This window comes from Colias philodice, chromosome 22 (genome assembly GCF_061535455.1).
Source record: "Colias philodice isolate Cphi_HAF_F1 chromosome 22, ilColPhil1 Martin Lab GWU primary, whole genome shotgun sequence".
Taxonomy (NCBI): Eukaryota; Metazoa; Arthropoda; class Insecta; order Lepidoptera; family Pieridae; genus Colias; species Colias philodice.
Window position 1 is genome coordinate 1,423,571 of NC_143107.1, and position 20,165 is coordinate 1,443,735.

General features: G+C 37.2%; 2 protein-coding genes and 1 non-coding gene across 8 annotated transcripts in view; 1 reads left to right on the forward strand and 2 right to left on the reverse strand.

Annotated features, from left to right (window-relative positions):
* lig (ubiquitin-associated protein-like lingerer) overlaps positions 1-5,129 on the forward strand; it is a 41,480-nt gene extending 36,351 nt beyond the window's left edge. For all 6 annotated transcript variants that reach the window (XM_089709473.1, XM_089709478.1, XM_089709479.1 and 3 more), the window contains one exon: positions 3,989-5,129. The gene's annotated coding sequence lies outside the window, so the exon portion shown is untranslated. The remainder of the gene's footprint in view (positions 1-3,988) is intronic.
* A 265-nt stretch (positions 5,130-5,394) lies between these two features.
* On the reverse strand, positions 5,395-7,476 carry Pgls (6-phosphogluconolactonase). The gene is made up of 4 exons (XM_089709220.1): positions 7,257-7,476; positions 6,734-6,934; positions 6,127-6,407; positions 5,395-5,758 (listed from the first exon to the last, which is right to left on the reverse strand). The coding sequence occupies exons 1-4, from the start codon at positions 7,444-7,446 to the stop codon at positions 5,657-5,659; spliced, it is 774 nt and encodes a 257-aa protein (XP_089565346.1). The 5' UTR covers positions 7,447-7,476; the 3' UTR covers positions 5,395-5,656.
* A 611-nt stretch (positions 7,477-8,087) lies between these two features.
* On the reverse strand, positions 8,088-8,171 carry TRNAL-CAG (transfer RNA leucine (anticodon CAG)). Its single transcript has one exon. It is a non-coding gene; the product is annotated as a tRNA-Leu (tRNA).
* Between the last annotated feature and the right edge of the window lie 11,994 nt (positions 8,172-20,165).

The window sequence follows — 20,165 nt, forward strand, 5'->3', positions numbered from 1 at the left end:
TACTCGCAGTCCTACTGGGCGCCCAACTAGTGCGGTACGTACTGTGTGTGTGTGTGCAGGAGGCAAGGCGGGCGGCAGCAAGCCGGCCTACTCGCAGTCCTACTGGGCGCCCAACTAGTGCGGTACGTACTGTGTGTGTGTGTGCAGGAGGCAAGGCGGGCGGCAGCAAGCCGGCCTACTCGCAGTCCTACTGGGCGCCCAACTAGTGCGGTACGTACTGTGTGTGTGTGTGCAGGAGGCAAGGCGGGCGGCAGCAAGCCGGCCTACTCGCAGTCCTACTGGGCGCCCAACTAGTGCGGTACGTACTGTGTGTGTGTGTGCAGGAGGCAAGGCGGGCGGCAGCAAGCCGGCCTACTCGCAGTCCTACTGGGCGCCCAACTAGTGCGGTACGTACTGTGTGTGTGTGTGCAGGAGGCAAGGCGGGCGGCAGCAAGCCGGCCTACTCGCAGTCCTACTGGGCGCCCAACTAGTGCGGTACGTACTGTGTGTGTGTGTGCAGGAGGCAAGGCGGGCGGCAGCAAGCCGGCCTACTCGCAGTCCTACTGGGCGCCCAACTAGTGCGGTACGTACTGTGTGTGTGTGTGCAGGAGGCAAGGCGGGCGGCAGCAAGCCGGCCTACTCGCAGTCCTACTGGGCGCCCAACTAGTGCGGTACGTACTGTGTGTGTGTGTGCAGGAGGCAAGGCGGGCGGCAGCAAGCCGGCCTACTCGCAGTCCTACTGGGCGCCCAACTAGTGCGGTACGTACTGTGTGTGTGTGTGCAGGAGGCAAGGCGGGCGGCAGCAAGCCGGCCTACTCGCAGTCCTACTGGGCGCCCAACTAGTGCGGTACGTACTGTGTGTGTGTGTGCAGGAGGCAAGGCGGGCGGCAGCAAGCCGGCCTACTCGCAGTCCTACTGGGCGCCCAACTAGTGCGGTACGTACTGTGTGTGTGTGTGCAGGAGGCAAGGCGGGCGGCAGCAAGCCGGCCTACTCGCAGTCCTACTGGGCGCCCAACTAGTGCGGTACGTACTGTGTGTGTGTGTGCAGGAGGCAAGGCGGGCGGCAGCAAGCCGGCCTACTCGCAGTCCTACTGGGCGCCCAACTAGTGCGGTACGTACTGTGTGTGTGTGTGCAGGAGGCAAGGCGGGCGGCAGCAAGCCGGCCTACTCGCAGTCCTACTGGGCGCCCAACTAGTGCGGTACGTACTGTGTGTGTGTGTGCAGGAGGCAAGGCGGGCGGCAGCAAGCCGGCCTACTCGCAGTCCTACTGGGCGCCCAACTAGTGCGGTACGTACTGTGTGTGTGTGTGCAGGAGGCAAGGCGGGCGGCAGCAAGCCGGCCTACTCGCAGTCCTACTGGGCGCCCAACTAGTGCGGTACGTACTGTGTGTGTGTGTGCAGGAGGCAAGGCGGGCGGCAGCAAGCCGGCCTACTCGCAGTCCTACTGGGCGCCCAACTAGTGCGGTACGTACTGTGTGTGTGTGTGCAGGAGGCAAGGCGGGCGGCAGCAAGCCGGCCTACTCGCAGTCCTACTGGGCGCCCAACTAGTGCGGTACGTACTGTGTGTGTGTGTGCAGGAGGCAAGGCGGGCGGCAGCAAGCCGGCCTACTCGCAGTCCTACTGGGCGCCCAACTAGTGCGGTACGTACTGTGTGTGTGTGTGCAGGAGGCAAGGCGGGCGGCAGCAAGCCGGCCTACTCGCAGTCCTACTGGGCGCCCAACTAGTGCGGTACGTACTGTGTGTGTGTGTGCAGGAGGCAAGGCGGGCGGCAGCAAGCCGGCCTACTCGCAGTCCTACTGGGCGCCCAACTAGTGCGGTACGTACTGTGTGTGTGTGTGCAGGAGGCAAGGCGGGCGGCAGCAAGCCGGCCTACTCGCAGTCCTACTGGGCGCCCAACTAGTGCGGTACGTACTGTGTGTGTGTGTGCAGGAGGCAAGGCGGGCGGCAGCAAGCCGGCCTACTCGCAGTCCTACTGGGCGCCCAACTAGTGCGGTACGTACTGTGTGTGTGTGTGCAGGAGGCAAGGCGGGCGGCAGCAAGCCGGCCTACTCGCAGTCCTACTGGGCGCCCAACTAGTGCGGTACGTACTGTGTGTGTGTGTGCAGGAGGCAAGGCGGGCGGCAGCAAGCCGGCCTACTCGCAGTCCTACTGGGCGCCCAACTAGTGCGGTACGTACTGTGTGTGTGTGTGCAGGAGGCAAGGCGGGCGGCAGCAAGCCGGCCTACTCGCAGTCCTACTGGGCGCCCAACTAGTGCGGTACGTACTGTGTGTGTGTGTGCAGGAGGCAAGGCGGGCGGCAGCAAGCCGGCCTACTCGCAGTCCTACTGGGCGCCCAACTAGTGCGGTACGTACTGTGTGTGTGTGTGCAGGAGGCAAGGCGGGCGGCAGCAAGCCGGCCTACTCGCAGTCCTACTGGGCGCCCAACTAGTGCGGTACGTACTGTGTGTGTGTGTGCAGGAGGCAAGGCGGGCGGCAGCAAGCCGGCCTACTCGCAGTCCTACTGGGCGCCCAACTAGTGCGGTACGTACTGTGTGTGTGTGTGCAGGAGGCAAGGCGGGCGGCAGCAAGCCGGCCTACTCGCAGTCCTACTGGGCGCCCAACTAGTGCGGTACGTACTGTGTGTGTGTGTGCAGGAGGCAAGGCGGGCGGCAGCAAGCCGGCCTACTCGCAGTCCTACTGGGCGCCCAACTAGTGCGGTACGTACTGTGTGTGTGTGTGCAGGAGGCAAGGCGGGCGGCAGCAAGCCGGCCTACTCGCAGTCCTACTGGGCGCCCAACTAGTGCGGTACGTACTGTGTGTGTGTGTGCAGGAGGCAAGGCGGGCGGCAGCAAGCCGGCCTACTCGCAGTCCTACTGGGCGCCCAACTAGTGCGGTACGTACTGTGTGTGTGTGTGCAGGAGGCAAGGCGGGCGGCAGCAAGCCGGCCTACTCGCAGTCCTACTGGGCGCCCAACTAGTGCGGTACGTACTGTGTGTGTGTGTGCAGGAGAGCGGAGCGGCCGGTACTACGGTACGGTACGGTAACTAGTGCGGTACCTACTTTATCTTATTTATTATCTATAAAACTCAAAGGTGACTGATATAGTGATCTATCAACGCACAGCCCAATCCACTGGACGTATCGGGCTGAAATTTGGCATGCAGGTAGATGTTAGGACTTAGGACGTAGTCATCCGCTAAGAAAGAATTTCCCGAAATTCTTGTGGGAATGGGGATGAAAAACGGGGATGCACGTACAAAGTCGTGGGCGGAAGCTAGTTTCAAATAAAATTCTCCTTTTGCTACAGGATTAATTAACGATGTTTGACGACAACAACAAATGTTTATTGTACGATTTAAAAATTGTACGAAGCAATACAATAGACGTGAAATACTACCTACCACAAAAAAGGTTATCTATAACTATCCTTCAATAAATGTTTCATACATCGAATACTTGTAGTTATAATATTATACTAGCATAACTCGACGTCCGCGTCGAGTGCCTATAGTGTGTGAAAAAAAAAGGTGTAGGAACACCTCAAAGCTCAAACTACACAAGCTTAACGTCGCATTCTTGTAGGAAAAGAAATTCAATGTCTGAGCTGGGTGGCTGGATATCGCCACATTCCACAATAAGGCGAAAATCGCGGGTTCGAATCCCGCCACGTGATCTCTGATGAATTTTTCAAATATTTAATTTAAAATCTATAAAGCGAAAATTTGAAACAAGTTTTCTTTTCACTGTCTAGTTAAATTGAAAATAGTTAATTTGGCCTTTTTTACTTAGGGCCGATTTTTCAATGCTTGGATAAAACTTATTCGTCGAATAATGTATAAAACTACCATTTTAAAAACTTATTCTAATTGCCCGTATTTGACAGTTTACGTGACATTTTAATATTATCGTGTATATTGGACGGATAAGTTTTATCCAAGCATTGAAAAATCGGCCCTTATTATGAAAATTTTCTTTCAACATTCTCAACTTTTCGTACAATTGTCCTAATAAATTATTATTGTTGTCCACAGGAGTTAACAACGGTCATTCGACACTGTATATAGGGCGCCAGCCACACACATCCAGTCAATTGACACGCGTTCACACACACTTGTGTTTACGCGTAACAACAACACGAGGGAAATTCAACTCTATGCGCATCGAACAGAATTTATATTTAAACAGGACTGTATAGTACTCGCGGTTCGCACGTATTCGTTTTGTAAATCAATGTTTGTCGGTAAATTGCAATGTTTTCGATATATTTTTTGCGCTTGTGCGATTTTAATTTGGTGTTTTTGTATGCGTTTGCGCGCAAACTTGCCGCGGCGTCGCAACGATTTGTAGAGAATTATTTGATATCATGTTGTAAATTGTCTCATGCGGCGCGTTTATTATTTGGCGCGTCGCGGCGTGTATAAAATGTGGTTTGCGCGTGAATGCCGTTAATGACGCGTGTGACGCGTGTTAGTGCGTCACACGCGTCAGCGAGCGTGTGCGCGTAATACAAGTGTTGTTGGACCGGTCCGTTTTGTTACGTAACAGATGCCTTCGTGTATTTAAAAAACTGTATAACTGATATTGTAAAATAAAATGAAAGGAAATTGAATGGAAAATGCTATGTTTATAAAAAAAGTTTTCTTTTAAAATTCCTAGTGTATTAGCGTCGGCGCGTTGCGTTCATATATTTTTTTTTTTGTCCTACATTAGCGTTGAATCGCGAGATTAGATTAGGTTAGTATTTAATTTCTGATTATGTTAGTGCGCTTGCCCGCCGCGTGTTGCCGCGTGTGGCCGCGTGTTGCCGCGTGTTGCCGCGTGTGGGCGGGTGAGCCGCGACGCGCCTGACGTTTTCTCATTTACGCTAAGTCCGCTCCGTTAGGTTACAATTTTTTTATATAAATTAACGGTAGTGCTATGTATATGTTATCTTTATAAAATATGTATATGTGTAAGCGTTTGGTGCGCTATGCGCGCCGAATATTTTGTATTTAGTTGACAGACTTTTTGTAATTACATATAATATTAATTGTATTAAAAAAGTAAAGTGTCGTAGGTGGTTAATTGTAATGTAACAGTACCGTAAAATAGTCGAGGTCTTTTTTATTGTGAAGAATGCTGTTGATCTCGCGGGCATTTGAGAGTGAGGGAAATACACATATTGGAACAAGACTATTTCGTTTTATTCATTACCCTTTATCAATGTATAGTTATACAAACACAGAACACAGAATACATGTTGCAATGCAACTTGCAACAAGTAAATATTTTACGAGACTTTTATAAAAATTTTTTTTAGAATTTTATAAAAAGTATGGTAACATACTTGATACTGTTATTTATATTATACACTGCTGAACAGATATTCATATTAATTTAATTAAATCTTTTATAATAATGCAAGAAATGAAATATAGGTACTCAATAAAACACAAAATGTATTAAAAAACATTTATTTATGCAACAGGAATGTAAAACACTGCATTTCCAAACCTTTAACAACCCAAATAGTCACCATAAATCACTAGCACTTTAAATTTTAAACATAGTCAATTTAAATACACTTATCAGTGTTAAAAATAACAAATAAGATTAGCCTTACTGAGGTATAACCTCATTTAAGTCTAAAGACAAAAATATTCAAAAAATAAGGCACAAAACATCTGGAATGATTCCTATAATATGGTCTAAATATATTATTATAAATGTATAGCGGCGGCCGCGTCTACAATCCAATATACTGATCCGTGTGTTGGTTTCACCCGCGCGGCTGGTAAATCTTCCTTGTCTTTTAGTATTCTCTGAAAAATAAGATCGAATTTTAGCCGATTTCGTAAAGGATTCTGAGATTTGAGATCAAAATTTTGGAAGATACTTGGTTTTTAGGTCAAAGAATATCGGGATGAAAATATGATAGCTATATTCAGATATTGTATATTAACTGTTATAATTTAACTACTGACAAATGAGCTGACAAAATAACAAGTTATATCAAAACCAGTAAAAGTTAAAATTTTAAATAGGGAAACAATTTTCAGCAGTAAAATATAAAAATTCTACACATGACATACATTTATTTAGGATTGCTTAGGCTAAAATGCTCACTGCCTGTAAATAGAGACATCATTTTTTTCAATCATTTTCATTACTACATCAAGCCAATACTTACTTTAACCATATCAGCTTTCCCCGCACCACTCACTGCATAAATACAATTCCTGGCATTATTAATAACAGGGTAAGTTAGGGTAATTCTGGCTGGCGGGGGTTTCGGTGAATCAATTATAGACGCTACTTTCAAAGTAGTTTCGTTTAGAAGTGTATGATTTGGGAATAGAGAACATGTGTGACCATCAGGACCCATTCCTAGGAGGAGTAAGTCAAATTGATAGTTTTCACTGTTGAATGCGCTTGTCAGTTTCTCAGTGTAGTCTTTGGCTGCTTCTTCAGCTGAAATTATAAGGAATTAAGGTTTGTATGTTTATATGTAGTATATTATTGTTTCAAATGAAAACTTAAAATGATTTCACATAAGATTTGTTCAGTTAATAATGTTAGTACAGAAAAAGTGGACATTAAGTTTTATAAAATAAGATACAAGCTTTGCTTTTGAGGATTTTCCCATTAGTTTTCTTTTTTTTTTCTTTTATACAATCTGTGTCCTGACTATAGCAACCACAAAAAATATTCAACTTGGTGCAGTTGCTCTAAACTAAGTGTGCAGATAGATTTATTTTATTTATTTGTATCCAATAAGATTGCATTTCAATTCTTACCACTAACTCCCTGTTTGATAGTAATAAATTGACTTTCATTTAGCATAGTTTTTGGAATCAATCCTCTTTTATATACTCCAAAGGTGGAATCTTCACTATCCTCTGGCACAACTCTTTCATCACAAAATGCTAGCACCCACTTGGACCAATCTGTGTTCACTTGGGGGAGTCCTTCACATAAATATTTCAAGACTGAACCACCTAAAATAGAAAATTGTTTATTAAATATACACTCTGTTGTTCTCTATGTTCAAGACTGAACCACCTAAAATAGAAAATTGTGAAATATACTCTCTATTACCTACTGTTAAAAATATTGTAAAACTTTGAACTGAAGTTTTCTTATTAGTAATCAACGTTGCATTTTACTTTTTAACGTGACTCATTTTTTAATTAATTCTTAATTTATGCACATGATATTTTAGGTAGCTGGCATTATATAATAGCTAATGTGTAACGATGAAATTTTCTATGAGATTAAAAATGTGGTGTAAGTGGTAATTTAGTTATTTTTTTACTTTACCGGATAAGCCGACGAAAAACTTTCCGCGATTATGAATAGCGTCATTTGAAATTTTCTCTACATATGAGGATAGTTTCTTAATGATTTCTTGTTCATTTGCAACTTTGATAGTCGTCATGCTTGAAACTCTAGTACTCAAAAATATGAAATAAACAAAAATAATTGCACTGATAAAGTTACAGAACTTCATGAAGACTTCAAGAGGTTATTTCAATGTCAAATTTACACAAGTTTAATGTCATTGTCATTTTTAATAAAAACTGTCAAGATAAAAATTGGATATATTTTAAAATCGACATGACTTCATTTTTTTAAAAGTTTATATTGCAATCCTATTTTGCTCTCATGTTCTCATAACTGATAATTATTTCGTTTCTCATGACTTACTTTTTTAAATAGATCATACTATATGAACCTTTGTATTATCAATTAAGTACAACAGCTACTTAATATAAAGTATTTCAAATACCTAAGAGACTTCAGACTAGCTAAATAAACCTACTAATCTCTAGATTCTAGAAAGATGATAATAAATAAAACAAGCAATCAAACATCAATACAATAATTAATAACATGAAGGAGATTTTAAACTATGGACAAATAATATATTATAATTATTAATCATTACCAAACACGCCATAATGTATTCCTTATATTTTGGTTACTTGCTAATTTCCATTAAGAATATTACTTACATGAAAAAAAAAATAACCTTAGTCACTGCTAGGATGTTAAATTTATGTTTTTGATAGCTTTAAGAACTTGTGTGCCTCATCTTAAGTGCTCATCTTAGAGTAGATGTATTTTTTCAAAATAATAAAAATAAATATTTGTCAGAAGTGGGATTCGAACCCACGCCCACAGAAGTGGACTGCGACCTGAACGCAGCGCCTTAGACCGCTCGGCCATCCTGACTTGTGATATTGGTTCAAAATTTATTATAGAATTGTCTTTTTTTAAATTGTCTAACTACCTCTGCATATTCAACTTTGCAAAATTACACTAACTATTGTATTAAGTTAAAATCAATAATTAATTTTTAATATGATTTGTGACTATTATTTTAGTATAATATAATTGGATACTAACAAATTTATTGCATACATTTTTATAATGAACTAGAGGTCCGCCCCGGCTTCGCCCGTGGTACATATTTCGCAATAAAAGGTAGCCTATATGTCCTACCCGGGCTTCAAAATATCTCCATACCAAATTTCATGCAAATTGGTTCAGTAGTTTAGGCGTGATTGAGTAACAGACAGACAGACAGAGTTACTTTCGCATTTATAATATTAGTATGGATTATTGTTTAATCATTCATTTTAACCGTTTAATTCTTATGAGGTAACTGTCAGGAGTAAGCCTCGATGTTTTTTTTTAAGTTTTTAATTATTGTGATTATTGAATTATGTTACGTAAAGCCATGTAAAGCATAGAATTTAAATTTAAGTAAATTTCCAGTAAATATAAGAATACTATACAAATTATCTTAATTTTTATTTGTCACTGCAAAAAAAAAAATATTTATGTTTATAATATTTGAAACTAGAACATAACATAATATTATATATATTGAAACTAGTTAATTTTTGTGTTAATAAAAAGGTTAACATTAAAAGAGAAGATAAAAACTTTTAAGAAAATTCAGCCTCCAGCTATTCAACGCTAGATGGCGTATATAATAATTGCGTCATTGCTCAATAGATGGCGCTTAGCAGTAAAGCATGTGAGCATAATATTGATTACGCTACGCAAAGAGTAAAGTAATACTTGTATACGTAGTACATATATTATTATTAGTCTGTGGTAATACATACGACGCTACGCTTACAAGAGAGACGTCTATAAATTGTAGAGATTTCACAGTTTGTGAATGCTAAGTTTTGTAAATTTGTTTATAAACATTTTAGGAATGTAATTAAAAAATTGATAATCGAATTAGGAAGTATGCAGTTATTTACAAAACATAAACAAAATCCATACATAACGTGTAATTTTGTTACAACGTAACGTGTAATAAAGCATAACTCTTCGAGTGAAAGTACTGCATATAAGATAACTGCGACCGCCACAGCGCGGTTGTTGACCGTCAAAAGTATTTGCGGATGACGTAACTGGCGTAATATTAGTTATATATACGTAGTATATTATTATTAGTCTGTGGTTATATCAATGCAGTGTGTGCTTTTCAAGAAGCTTATATATCTATCACCTAACTTGGCAAGTTGGTGTGAAAGGGATAAAAAAACATACAGGCGTCATTCAAGGTCATATTTTCTTGATAGTGCAATCTCCAGTGTTAGTAATAAGCTTCTTGGTGCTTTTAGACGATTGTAGAGATGTAGACATTGTCATGCATTCGCTACATTTGTATGGAAATTTCGGAACGTTCTTGTCATGGTTAGATTTGTGTAGGTAGTTAATGTGTTTGAGTACAAAAGAGAGTGTAGGTACATGGTTATTAGCCTATAATTTTATTATTCTTAATTTATTAGTTCATGTAAAAATACGATAGAGGGCAGTTTTAGCAAGAATACAATGACGTCATAATATTGTGATTAAAACAAAATATTGTGGTCATTGACGAAAAATCTTTTTTATAGAACTCTAGTTTCTTGTACTTTACCGATTTTTTTATTTTTATTTTTAGTACCTACATATTGAAAGTGATGAATTGTAATTAGTTATAGAAGTATGTAAGGATTCTTGATGTTCGCTTCAACAGTTTACAAAGAGCAGGTACTAGTTCTATTTTAATGTATTGGCACAGACTAATAATAATATACTACGTATACAAGTATTGGTCAGCTACTGTTATCAAAAATTTATCTGGCTGTCGCGTATTGTATGACGTAATTTGGTAAAATGGTTTGCTTTATTTACACAATACAAATATGACTCGTTAGCTCAGCGGTGAGAGCATCCAATTTATAAGCAAAAATTAATGAGGAGGTCGGAGGTTCAAGTCCTTCACGAGTCGGTTTTTTTGATACCAAAATTTACTTGACATGTGTTTTTTTTTTTGAATATAATATAGTAGATTTATTTGGATGTTAGACTATTTACCTTAAAATAGTCTATTTTCGTTACTTTTTTTATTTATCTTACACACTTGACTTACACACATAATACTTGTTCCTAGAGAAAATAGTTTCTCAAGCATTTTATTAGGGAAATATTTGAAGTTCTTTGATAAGATTGAATAATATGAAATATAAATATGTAGGTACTTACTGAAAAAAAAAACGTAAGGTGATCGTAGACGTCTGCCACTTAGTCTGCCCATGCTTCACCTGTGTTATATTTATATTTACACTAGGTTTCCGCCCGCGGCTTCGCCCGCGCTTTCAAAGAAAAACCCGCATTGTTCCCGTTCCCGTGGGATTTCCGGGATTGCGTCATTTTCCCGGGATGAAAAGTAGCCTATGTCCTTTCTCGGGTATCAAAATATCTCCATACCAAATTTCATGAAAATTTGTTCAGTAGTTAAGGCGTGATTGAGTAACAGACAGACAGACAGAGTTACTTTCGCACGTAGTATATTATTATTAGTCTGTGCTTTCGCATTTATAATATTAAGTATGGATTATTTTACACAGACAAATAAAATATATATTTGTTATCAATCATTGCTCAAAGATATGTAGAAACATATGAACTCCTAATAATAATTATGTTATTTAAAGTAGATATGAAGAATGTAGATAACAAAAAAATGATTAGTCATGGTGGTTAGTCTTTGCGTCGATATTTTGGAATTACTTAAATGTTTTAACTTTTATCTGGACACAAAAAATACGTAAGTATACATTATAGTACTAGCAACTTACCCCGTCTTCGCACGGGTGCATTACTGATACTAAATACACTACACGTGGCCGGCACCACCGCAAACGTTGCGTCCCGCAATTCTAAAATCTGTAATATCTTTGAAAATATTCATTTAAATCATTATGCTGTAGATGGCTGTATAGAATCGGTATGAGACCTAATATATTAGCATTCAGAAATGGTAATTTTCAGGGTTTTCTCTAAAATCTTAGGATTTACAGTTGTTCAATCTATGTTTTTCAGACTTCTATACAAAAGTACTTACTTCATTAGTACTCAGTAGAATCTATTATAAAATGATAATCAATAAACAAATCAACATTGTCATATCGATAGTTAATGCAAACATTTTCTGCCATGCCAACTTTTCAGCTGCACTAGCTTAGTCGACCTTTCGTGACAATTTGTTAATATGTATATTGTAAGCAATAAATTATAATAGCCATATTCTATAAACTATAAGCACAATCGATAGCAGAAAGTTCTCGAAAGTGGGTCAAGATCAACCGCTACATATGTGTTAATGCACATGGTCTTACAGGAGCTAATTGTCGACTTTTTGTAATGTCAACTGCTTTTGTGAAACTAGAATGTATGTTATGTGCTTTATTTATTGGTGTTCCGTAGTTTTATGAATTAAAATATGTGGGTTTGGGATAAGAAGGTGGATTATATACATCATAATATAAAGATAATTTACTTATTAACACGTTTTTCAGGTCGCAACTGTTCCAATTGATGAGGGAAAACCTGAAAACATTCAGCATCTCTGCAACGAAGACAATAACAATAATAACAATATTTCATACATAGAGATTAGAGTGTGGAACAAATATTCACTAAAATTCATATACAAATATATCAATCTGAAGAAAATATTTTATTCGGTTTGCAATCGTGAAAATATTAAATAACCATAAATGAAAATAAGAGAATAGACAATTTGTGGTACATTACACTTACTGCTACACTTTAGAACGTATAGTATTTAACGTATAGGATTTCTGAAGACTGTTGAATTTGAACTTCAGCAATTTTGTTCAATAGCCCAATTCTGAAATTCAAAATTCCATATCTGTAGTCAATTTCAAATAGAAGATTTTCTCTGAAAATTTAAGTGCCGATGTTTATTGCTCTCTCTACTCACGAATACTGACGCTTTATGGAAAGCATCATTGCTTTCTATGAAGCATGGAAGAAATATAGAGTCGAAGAAGCTCAAGTTCACTTCATCTTAAATTGCATAAACATTACTCGCATGGCTTATCCATTAATTAATTTATTTATTTATTTTGAAAACTACACAGCTTACAGTTTGACTTACTCTACTTATATCTATGATACAATACGCCAATTACGAGTTTTACAATTATTATCAATTACATGTATATTTAAAACAGTAACTTATTAAAGAGTGGTGAGTTGTGTGTGTGTTGTGTTAATTACAGGAATTTATACACAGAGACACAAAATGAGATATCTCTTTAAAAATTCTCTGCATAATTGCTATTTAAAATAATGATAAATTTTCCATAAACGATATATCATAACGTACCCCGCAGGCAAGGCCTTGTCAAGTGGTAAGCAAGTGATCGCGACCTCAGTGCTGACCTTTAGACGGTAGCTTTAGCAAGTTTTTTGAAGTACTCTTAAGTTCACACATGCATGAACGTAAAATAAAAGCAATAAAAATTTAATATTTTTATCGAGTCACATGATTGTAAACAGATTTATATAACTAGCTGCGCTCCGCAGTTTCACCCGCGTGGCTCCGCTCCTGGTGGTCTTAGCGTGATGATATACAGCCTTCCTCATGAATGGAAACTGTTATAATTTTTCAAATCAGACCAGTAGTGCCTGAGATTACCGCGTTCAAACAAACCAACAAACTCTTCAGCTTTATAATATTAGTATAGATAATTTATGTTCCAAACAGTGGTAAAGTCACCAACAATGAAATTCAGCAAATAATGGTCATCGTTAGGTTAAGATCCTAATTATACTTTATTTCAGGAGCAGGAAGAGGTAATAATTCACCACAAGTGGCTGCTGAAGCGCGCGCGGCACTCGACAGCAAGCTTCTTGAAACGAAACGATTTTTTCAATGACCTGAAATAAAGTTTTCATTAGGATTGTGTTCCTTTTTTTTATAGTGGGGAAATCTTCCAAAGATACCCACTGCCCCCGGGGAAGGAGCCGTGGGTTATGTCGGATTCTTACCGACTAAACCCCACTGTGTTCCGTCGAGCGGCTTTAATGATGGGGCCGCGGGTATTGGTTGGAATTCTTCCGCGACCAGGATTGTATACCTAAAATTAAGCCTACAACATACCTACTTACCACAGAATCGATATTAACTGAAAACTTATCAAGAAAACACATCCAAGCAGAAGATATTTGAAAGAATATCTCTGCTAATATAATTTAATCAACTCATTCTTATTCTGAATTCTAATCGTGATACTTCGTATATAAGTTTATTCAAAATACTGATGATCATAGAGTATACAATCACTGCCTATGAATTTCTCAACAGAAACTAGAAATTTCAGCTTCCGATTTGTGCAAGAAATCGTTTAGGTGATAAGGCATCGAGTTCTTTTAATTAAAACATGAGTAGCTTAAGCTCTGTAGTAATTTTTATTTACGGCATAACTGTATAATTTTATGAAAAAATAGCTTTCCGCCCACGGCTCCGCCCGCTTTATCTAAAACTTAATAAATTATACACTAAAACCTTCCTCGAGAATCACGCTATTAAAAAATCGCAACAAAGTCTGTTGAGCAGTTATACATAGGGACATAGGGACAGAGAAAGCGACTTCATTTTATGCTATGTAGTGATATCCATACTAATACATATTATAAATGCGAAAGTAACTCTGTCTGTCTGTCTGTCTGTTACTCAATCACGTCTCAACTACTGAACCAATTTGCATGAAATTTGGTATAGAGATATTTTGATACCCGAGGAAGGACATAGGCTACTTTTTACACCGGGAAATAGGATAGGTTTTATCCCGGAAATCCCACGGGAACGGGAACTATGCGGTTTTTTCTTTGACTGCGCGGGCGAAGCTGCGGGTGGAAAGCTAGTAATATTATATTCTAATAAAAGCTAATTTATTTCATGACAGGTATTATAGTATAAGTCGGTGATTTGTTTCATGTATTTTGCATGTTAAAGCTCATAGAATAAATAAATACATCAAGTGCATCGTTTATCGGTGAATGTAAAGATGAGTAAGGTCGCAAGCTCTAGTATGAGTCACGGTGTTTATAATCACGTCTTATATTATGAAGATTATTATAACTTTGTATGCCCAAAAATGTTTTAACTTGCGAATTACGAAGGTCTAGTATGTATAGAATTAAAATTACTTATAAATTAGAATTGAGATTTTCGATTGAAGGTTTACCATGTTTCTGTAAAATTTAACAATGGCGGTAACTAGCATGGCAATTAGCTTATTTATTATTCAAAAACACCTTATAATATTTTCATCAAGTTATAAACTCAAAACACGCAAACAACTATTCAAAGTTGATTCAAAGCTTTACGAAATTCTTTCAGACAGCTTTTCTCGTTCGAGCTTTTTCATATTTATTTAATTAGTTTAATTGACATTTCTCTTTTGATTATATACACATAAAATAAATCTATACTAATATTATAAAGAGTTTGTTGGTTTGTTTGTTTTAACGCGCTAATCTCAGGAACTACTGGTCCGATTTGAAAAATTTTTTCGGTGTTAGATAGCCCATTCATCGAGGAAGGCTATAGGCTATAATATATCATCACGCTAATACCAACAGGAGCGGGACCACGCGGTTGAAGCCGCGGAGCGCAGCTAGTGTTCTTATTATATAGTTATTATACGAGTTAACTAGAAATTTGTTAATTGATAAAACGTTCCTGAAAGGTGTCGGTTGAGAATTAATCAAAATTGATAATAAATCAAAACAATGTTAAGCCAAATATATTGCAACAAGCGTCCTCCACGCCCACTGTTAATGAATAATAATTAAAACAATAAGCAGCGAAGGATAAATGATTGATGTATCTACGTTTTGAAAGTATGTGTATACAGACTAGACTACATAACTATATCTTGGTTATTAAATTTTCACTTATTTCATAGATATTATAAGTTATTTACATCAAAGAAACAGAGATTCAAAATTAGAAAGAAACATTCATTATTGTATAGACTGCAGGTAAGTTTTACAACTAGTACCTACCACCTTTTTGGGATAGACGAAAATACGATAAAACTTTTTGCGAGGTATTTTTTCAAGAAATGGACGTTCTGTGACTACCAACCGACAGCTTTTGAAATAGATTTATTGGCAGAAGAGCTTAGTATTTCTTTGCAGAGTAAAAAATGTATAGAAATATTGAAAGTGTAGATACATGTCTTCATATGGAACACACGGCAGATTTATTTTTACCGAGATTGAACTCCTAAGCGACTAGGTTCAACTGCTATTTACTCTACTAGAAAGGTACTCATAAAGCCCGTAAAAGGTAGCTGCAGTTGATTTACAAGTGCAGGTAATTACTAGTATTTGATATAAATAGTTTATCCGGTATGTGGGCGGGTAGGGTCAGCACACACGGAGCTCATACGCAACGCGCCGCGCCCTGCGACACACATTTGATTTGTGTAGCGATAGCAAAAAAAGTTTTTGTTACAATACAAAATAGGATAGGTTTGATTTCTATTGATGGAAGATTGAAGTTTATAAACATTTAACTACCAACTGAGATCATAAAATTCAGTAAATGAATTGATATCTTAATTTGATACGGGCCTATTCTTCCGAATTAATATTTTGTGTATGTGTGTACAACCGCCAAACATAACAATAGATAATTCAGCCTTGTACATGGCGCAAAACGCATCAAGTTCAAACCAATCACACAATAATTGAGTTAATGAAAATTGATGATCAATCTTATTTGCTGACGGTGGGTTGTTAAATAGATGGATGACGGCGATACAGTGACAGCTGCAGCCTTGCCAAACCCGACTGGACCGCTATACCACATTAGACGGATTCGTATGAGCTAAAAGGATTACAAATATCTGTCTGACAGTACATGACATGCTGGTTAATGATTGAAACATTACCTTTTTATGTTATTTGCAAATTGCATTCTATTTTGATAAAATTGTATCTTTTTGCATGCGCGTCGTAGGTACCTTTTGATTTTGTTTTTGGAGCTTTTAGAAGATATTCCTTTTTTGCATTTTTAAAAAGTTTTTATTAATTAATTTTTTTAAATTAAATCAGTGCATATTTTGCACTTAATGGAAACTTTAATACGCTTGAATATATCGGATGTTTACATAATATTATGTAGTCCTTGATGCGCCTGGATTATAATTATTGTATGTATTTTAAATATAACTTCTGTGTTGACAATACACAGCTCATCAGAGAACGTCGACATGTTTGCCTTCGTTTAAAAATACAATGCTGCCCAAGTATGGCCGAAAACAATTTAATAAGTCCCGCCAAATAAAGATCTCAACTCAGGGTTACTTTTAGATACTAATTAAGCGCATCCATTCATAGTTCTGTTCAATCGCTATTCTTGTAGATCGTGAATCATTTGTACTTATAGTGACATTAACCTACTTTCAGGACATATGGTGATATATCGTGACTTTGCCTTAAGAGGAGCTTGTCTCTATTATTGTAAAACTATAAAAAAGTCTTTATTGTCTAGTGAAATATTCTACACACTTTACTTATTAAAATAACAATTACAACAATAACTCAATTTTATTTCAGGAATCACCACGATGACTATTAAGTATAATTTGTATATTTTTATTCAATTAGGTATATATATTAAATTTTAAAGCTTAGGATTTCCTAATCATTCACTAATCACTATATCTACTTACTATTTAATACCAGTTAATTACCCTATAACACTAGTAGGTAACTAACAATTCAGTTATCTCATTGCGCTAGGCACCTATAATGCTGAAAGAAAATGTGCAAGGTGCAACAAGCTACGTTCCTGCATATATGAATTTTAAAATGTTTTCCTGTTGGAAAAACCTGTAAAAATTAAGAAATTGAATTAAATAAAATGCAATTATATGTAATTTCATCTGTGTCTATCATGTAAGTACCCATATGCGCACGCAGTGTATACGAGCTTATAAAAAGTTGTGTAGGCCAGAGTGAAATACTGATGCTCGAGATGTTTAGTTTGTTTATCGCAATAAAACGCAATTTAGCTATAGTTCAAGACATCAAACAGCTAATTTGAACATTTCGAATAATCACAGAAATCAATTCATTATAAAGACCATTACGACAAGTATTTATTAACGCTCGCCTTCATTTACCTTTAATGAAATATAAAAATACGGACATATAATAAATATGTGTCTATAGCCCTGACACCATTATCCATATGCCAGGTTCAAGATTATGTTATATGTATTGATTATTTACATTATTATTTACCATGTATGACTGATATAGCTGATTAAATCATTGTTGATACTTGAATGTGGAGTTAAGAACAATTTTATTAATCGATGGTAAATATGATCTCTATGTATGCTGTTAACTGTTTGATTCGTGGCACCAAACACATCTAAACATTATATCATTAAGAGGAAACATTTGTGTTTTTGTTTGTATGTTGGAAATGTTTTCACACAAAAACTACAGCACCGATTTCAAAAACTCTTTCACTAGCAAAAAGCTACATTTTTCCTGAGTCACATAGGCTATATTTAGTTTCGTTTTTATCGACGAGTGGTTAGTAAAATAAATATGTTGTTTTGTGTAGTCTAATACTTGTGTAAAGTTATTTAATATATCATAATAAATAGTGTAGTGTAGTGTAGTCACACATATGAATTGTTTATTATTAAAATAAATAATTAAAACTTACAAGTGACCTATATCTATATCATTTCTATTCTATACCTATAGATACATAATTTAAAACGCTGATGACTGATAAGCTTTTCGTCTCAAGTTCACAGCTTAAGTGTCGCTATATATTTTTATAGACATACATCGATTTCGCAATGTCGCTCCGACAATAATTTGCATACAATAATATAGCCATAAGGACGTCTGATTAAACACCATTTAATGATTAAATCTACGCTTTTATTTATTTATTTATTTGTATATTTTTAATTGTGATTTTGTGATAAGCTTATTATTTAAATGGTCTACGTTTTGAGGCATCTATATTCTAAATCAATTATAATTGTTTGAGGGATTTAATTGTTATATAAAGTAGAAGTTATTTTTTAAAAAAACAGTATTACAAAATATAAGATAATAGATAAGTTCGGTAATAGTAGGGATGCGAAATCTTTTATATGCCAGATAAAAATAAAAATAATGATTTCAATTTTCATAAGTTCGTAGACACTACTATTATATTATTATTTGATACTAGCGGTCCGCCCCGGCTTCGCCCGTGGTACATGTTTACGTTTTCTCTACATAAGAACCATCCTCGTACTTCAAGGAATATAATAAAAAAAGAATTATCGAAATCGGTTCAGCCGTTCTCGAGTTATGCGCTTACCAACACATTTTGCGATTCATTTTTATATATAAGATTAAGTTCTTTTGGAATAGAGAAATTAGATAATTCTTTCACCAGTAAAATCATTATTCCTGAGTCACATATAACAACTTTTTTTCTACCTTGGTAGAGCCAGCAGCAAGTGTTGTATAATTAAACGATTAAAATATCGAATCATAACCGAATCGATAAATGTTTGATGTTAAGTTCGATAACATCAAATACACATTAAAATACGCGTGAACGTTATGTAAGTATTTAGCGAATAATCGGAGCTTTTCAAGTTGATTTATTTCGCGGTAATGTGATTGCTGGCGCGTGTTTCACAACGCACTCGTGTGCACGTGCGTTTCAACATTGTACCGTGTCACCGGCGTATAGTGATGGGCTATCGATAAAAAATATCGACTTTTTTGAGTATTGATGATTAATTGAAATGTGATGTGGATAGTAGTGTAACTGAAACGACTTTCTTTTACATATAATATACTTACTTAGAGAAGTGGCAGTAATTTTTATTCATAATATCGTTAGATTTCAGCGTAAATCGAACGTATAATGCGTTTACGCGCTAAATAAGCGTGGTTTAAGCATATGCGTAATTTCGTGTTTGGTTTCCCAAAAGTGTTGCATCTTTAATCTATAGAAAATACTGCAATGCACAGCTACGCCCAGGTTTTCTAGGATAAAATATAGCCTATGTTATTTTCTAATCGTGAATGAACTTACCAAATCACTCAAAACAGTTTTTGAGTCAAATAGTAACAAACGAATAATTTCCTTTTTTTTAATAATAATAATTATTTTTATTCTATTCATCGACATGTCACATCACTAGCAGAGTTAGGCGCGGTCGACACATGCACATACACATGTAGTACCGTCAGAATGTTACGAAATAAGTTTATTTTATTTGCACATTTATAAAGTGTTAATAACGAGTTTATAAACAATTATATCTTATTTATCGCCAATCTTATGCTGTATATCTTAAATAAATATTTCACCATTTTTTCAAAATTATTTAGCCCACTTTTTTTAATGTTCGATCGGCGTCTGTTTGTCTGCAGCAGGGCTATAAATTTTTAATGTAGATTCCTGTGATTAAATCTTATTTCTGTAGCTGTGTATTTTAGACCCTTTTGATTTGAATTAGTATTATTAATCTAAATTATTTCTTCGATCAATACCGTAATTACATCCACAAAGCTTTTCATTTTAGTCACGTTTATTTCTGAAACTAAATTTAATTAGGTTAAGTTGCATGTAGTAAGTAATATTTTCATATAAATAATAAATCATTATGGTGTCCCACAACACAGTAAAGTTCTCGAAAGAGTCTCTGCGTGTTGGATCCGTGTCCCCACGTAAGCCTTCCGAAGGACCGGGTACCTTCCTTATGATGGTATCCGAGTATTATGGAATTGAGATAATTTGAAAATATTACTTATCACTAGTGATGCAACGAATACGAATACGAATATTCGTATTCGCCG

Bases quoted from the DNA above. Each gene is read 5' to 3' on its own strand.
- Pgls (XM_089709220.1), bottom strand. From the start codon at position 7,446: ATGAAGTTCTGTAACTTTATCAGTGCAATTATTTTTGTTTATTTCATA. The intron at 6,408-6,733 runs GTAAGAATTGAA...TTATAATTTCAG, and splicing joins TATCAAACAGGGAGTTAGTG to CTGAAGAAGCAGCCAAAGAC. The intron at 5,759-6,126 runs GTAAGTATTGGC...CTTATTTTTCAG, and splicing joins GGAAAGCTGATATGGTTAAA to AGAATACTAAAAGACAAGGA.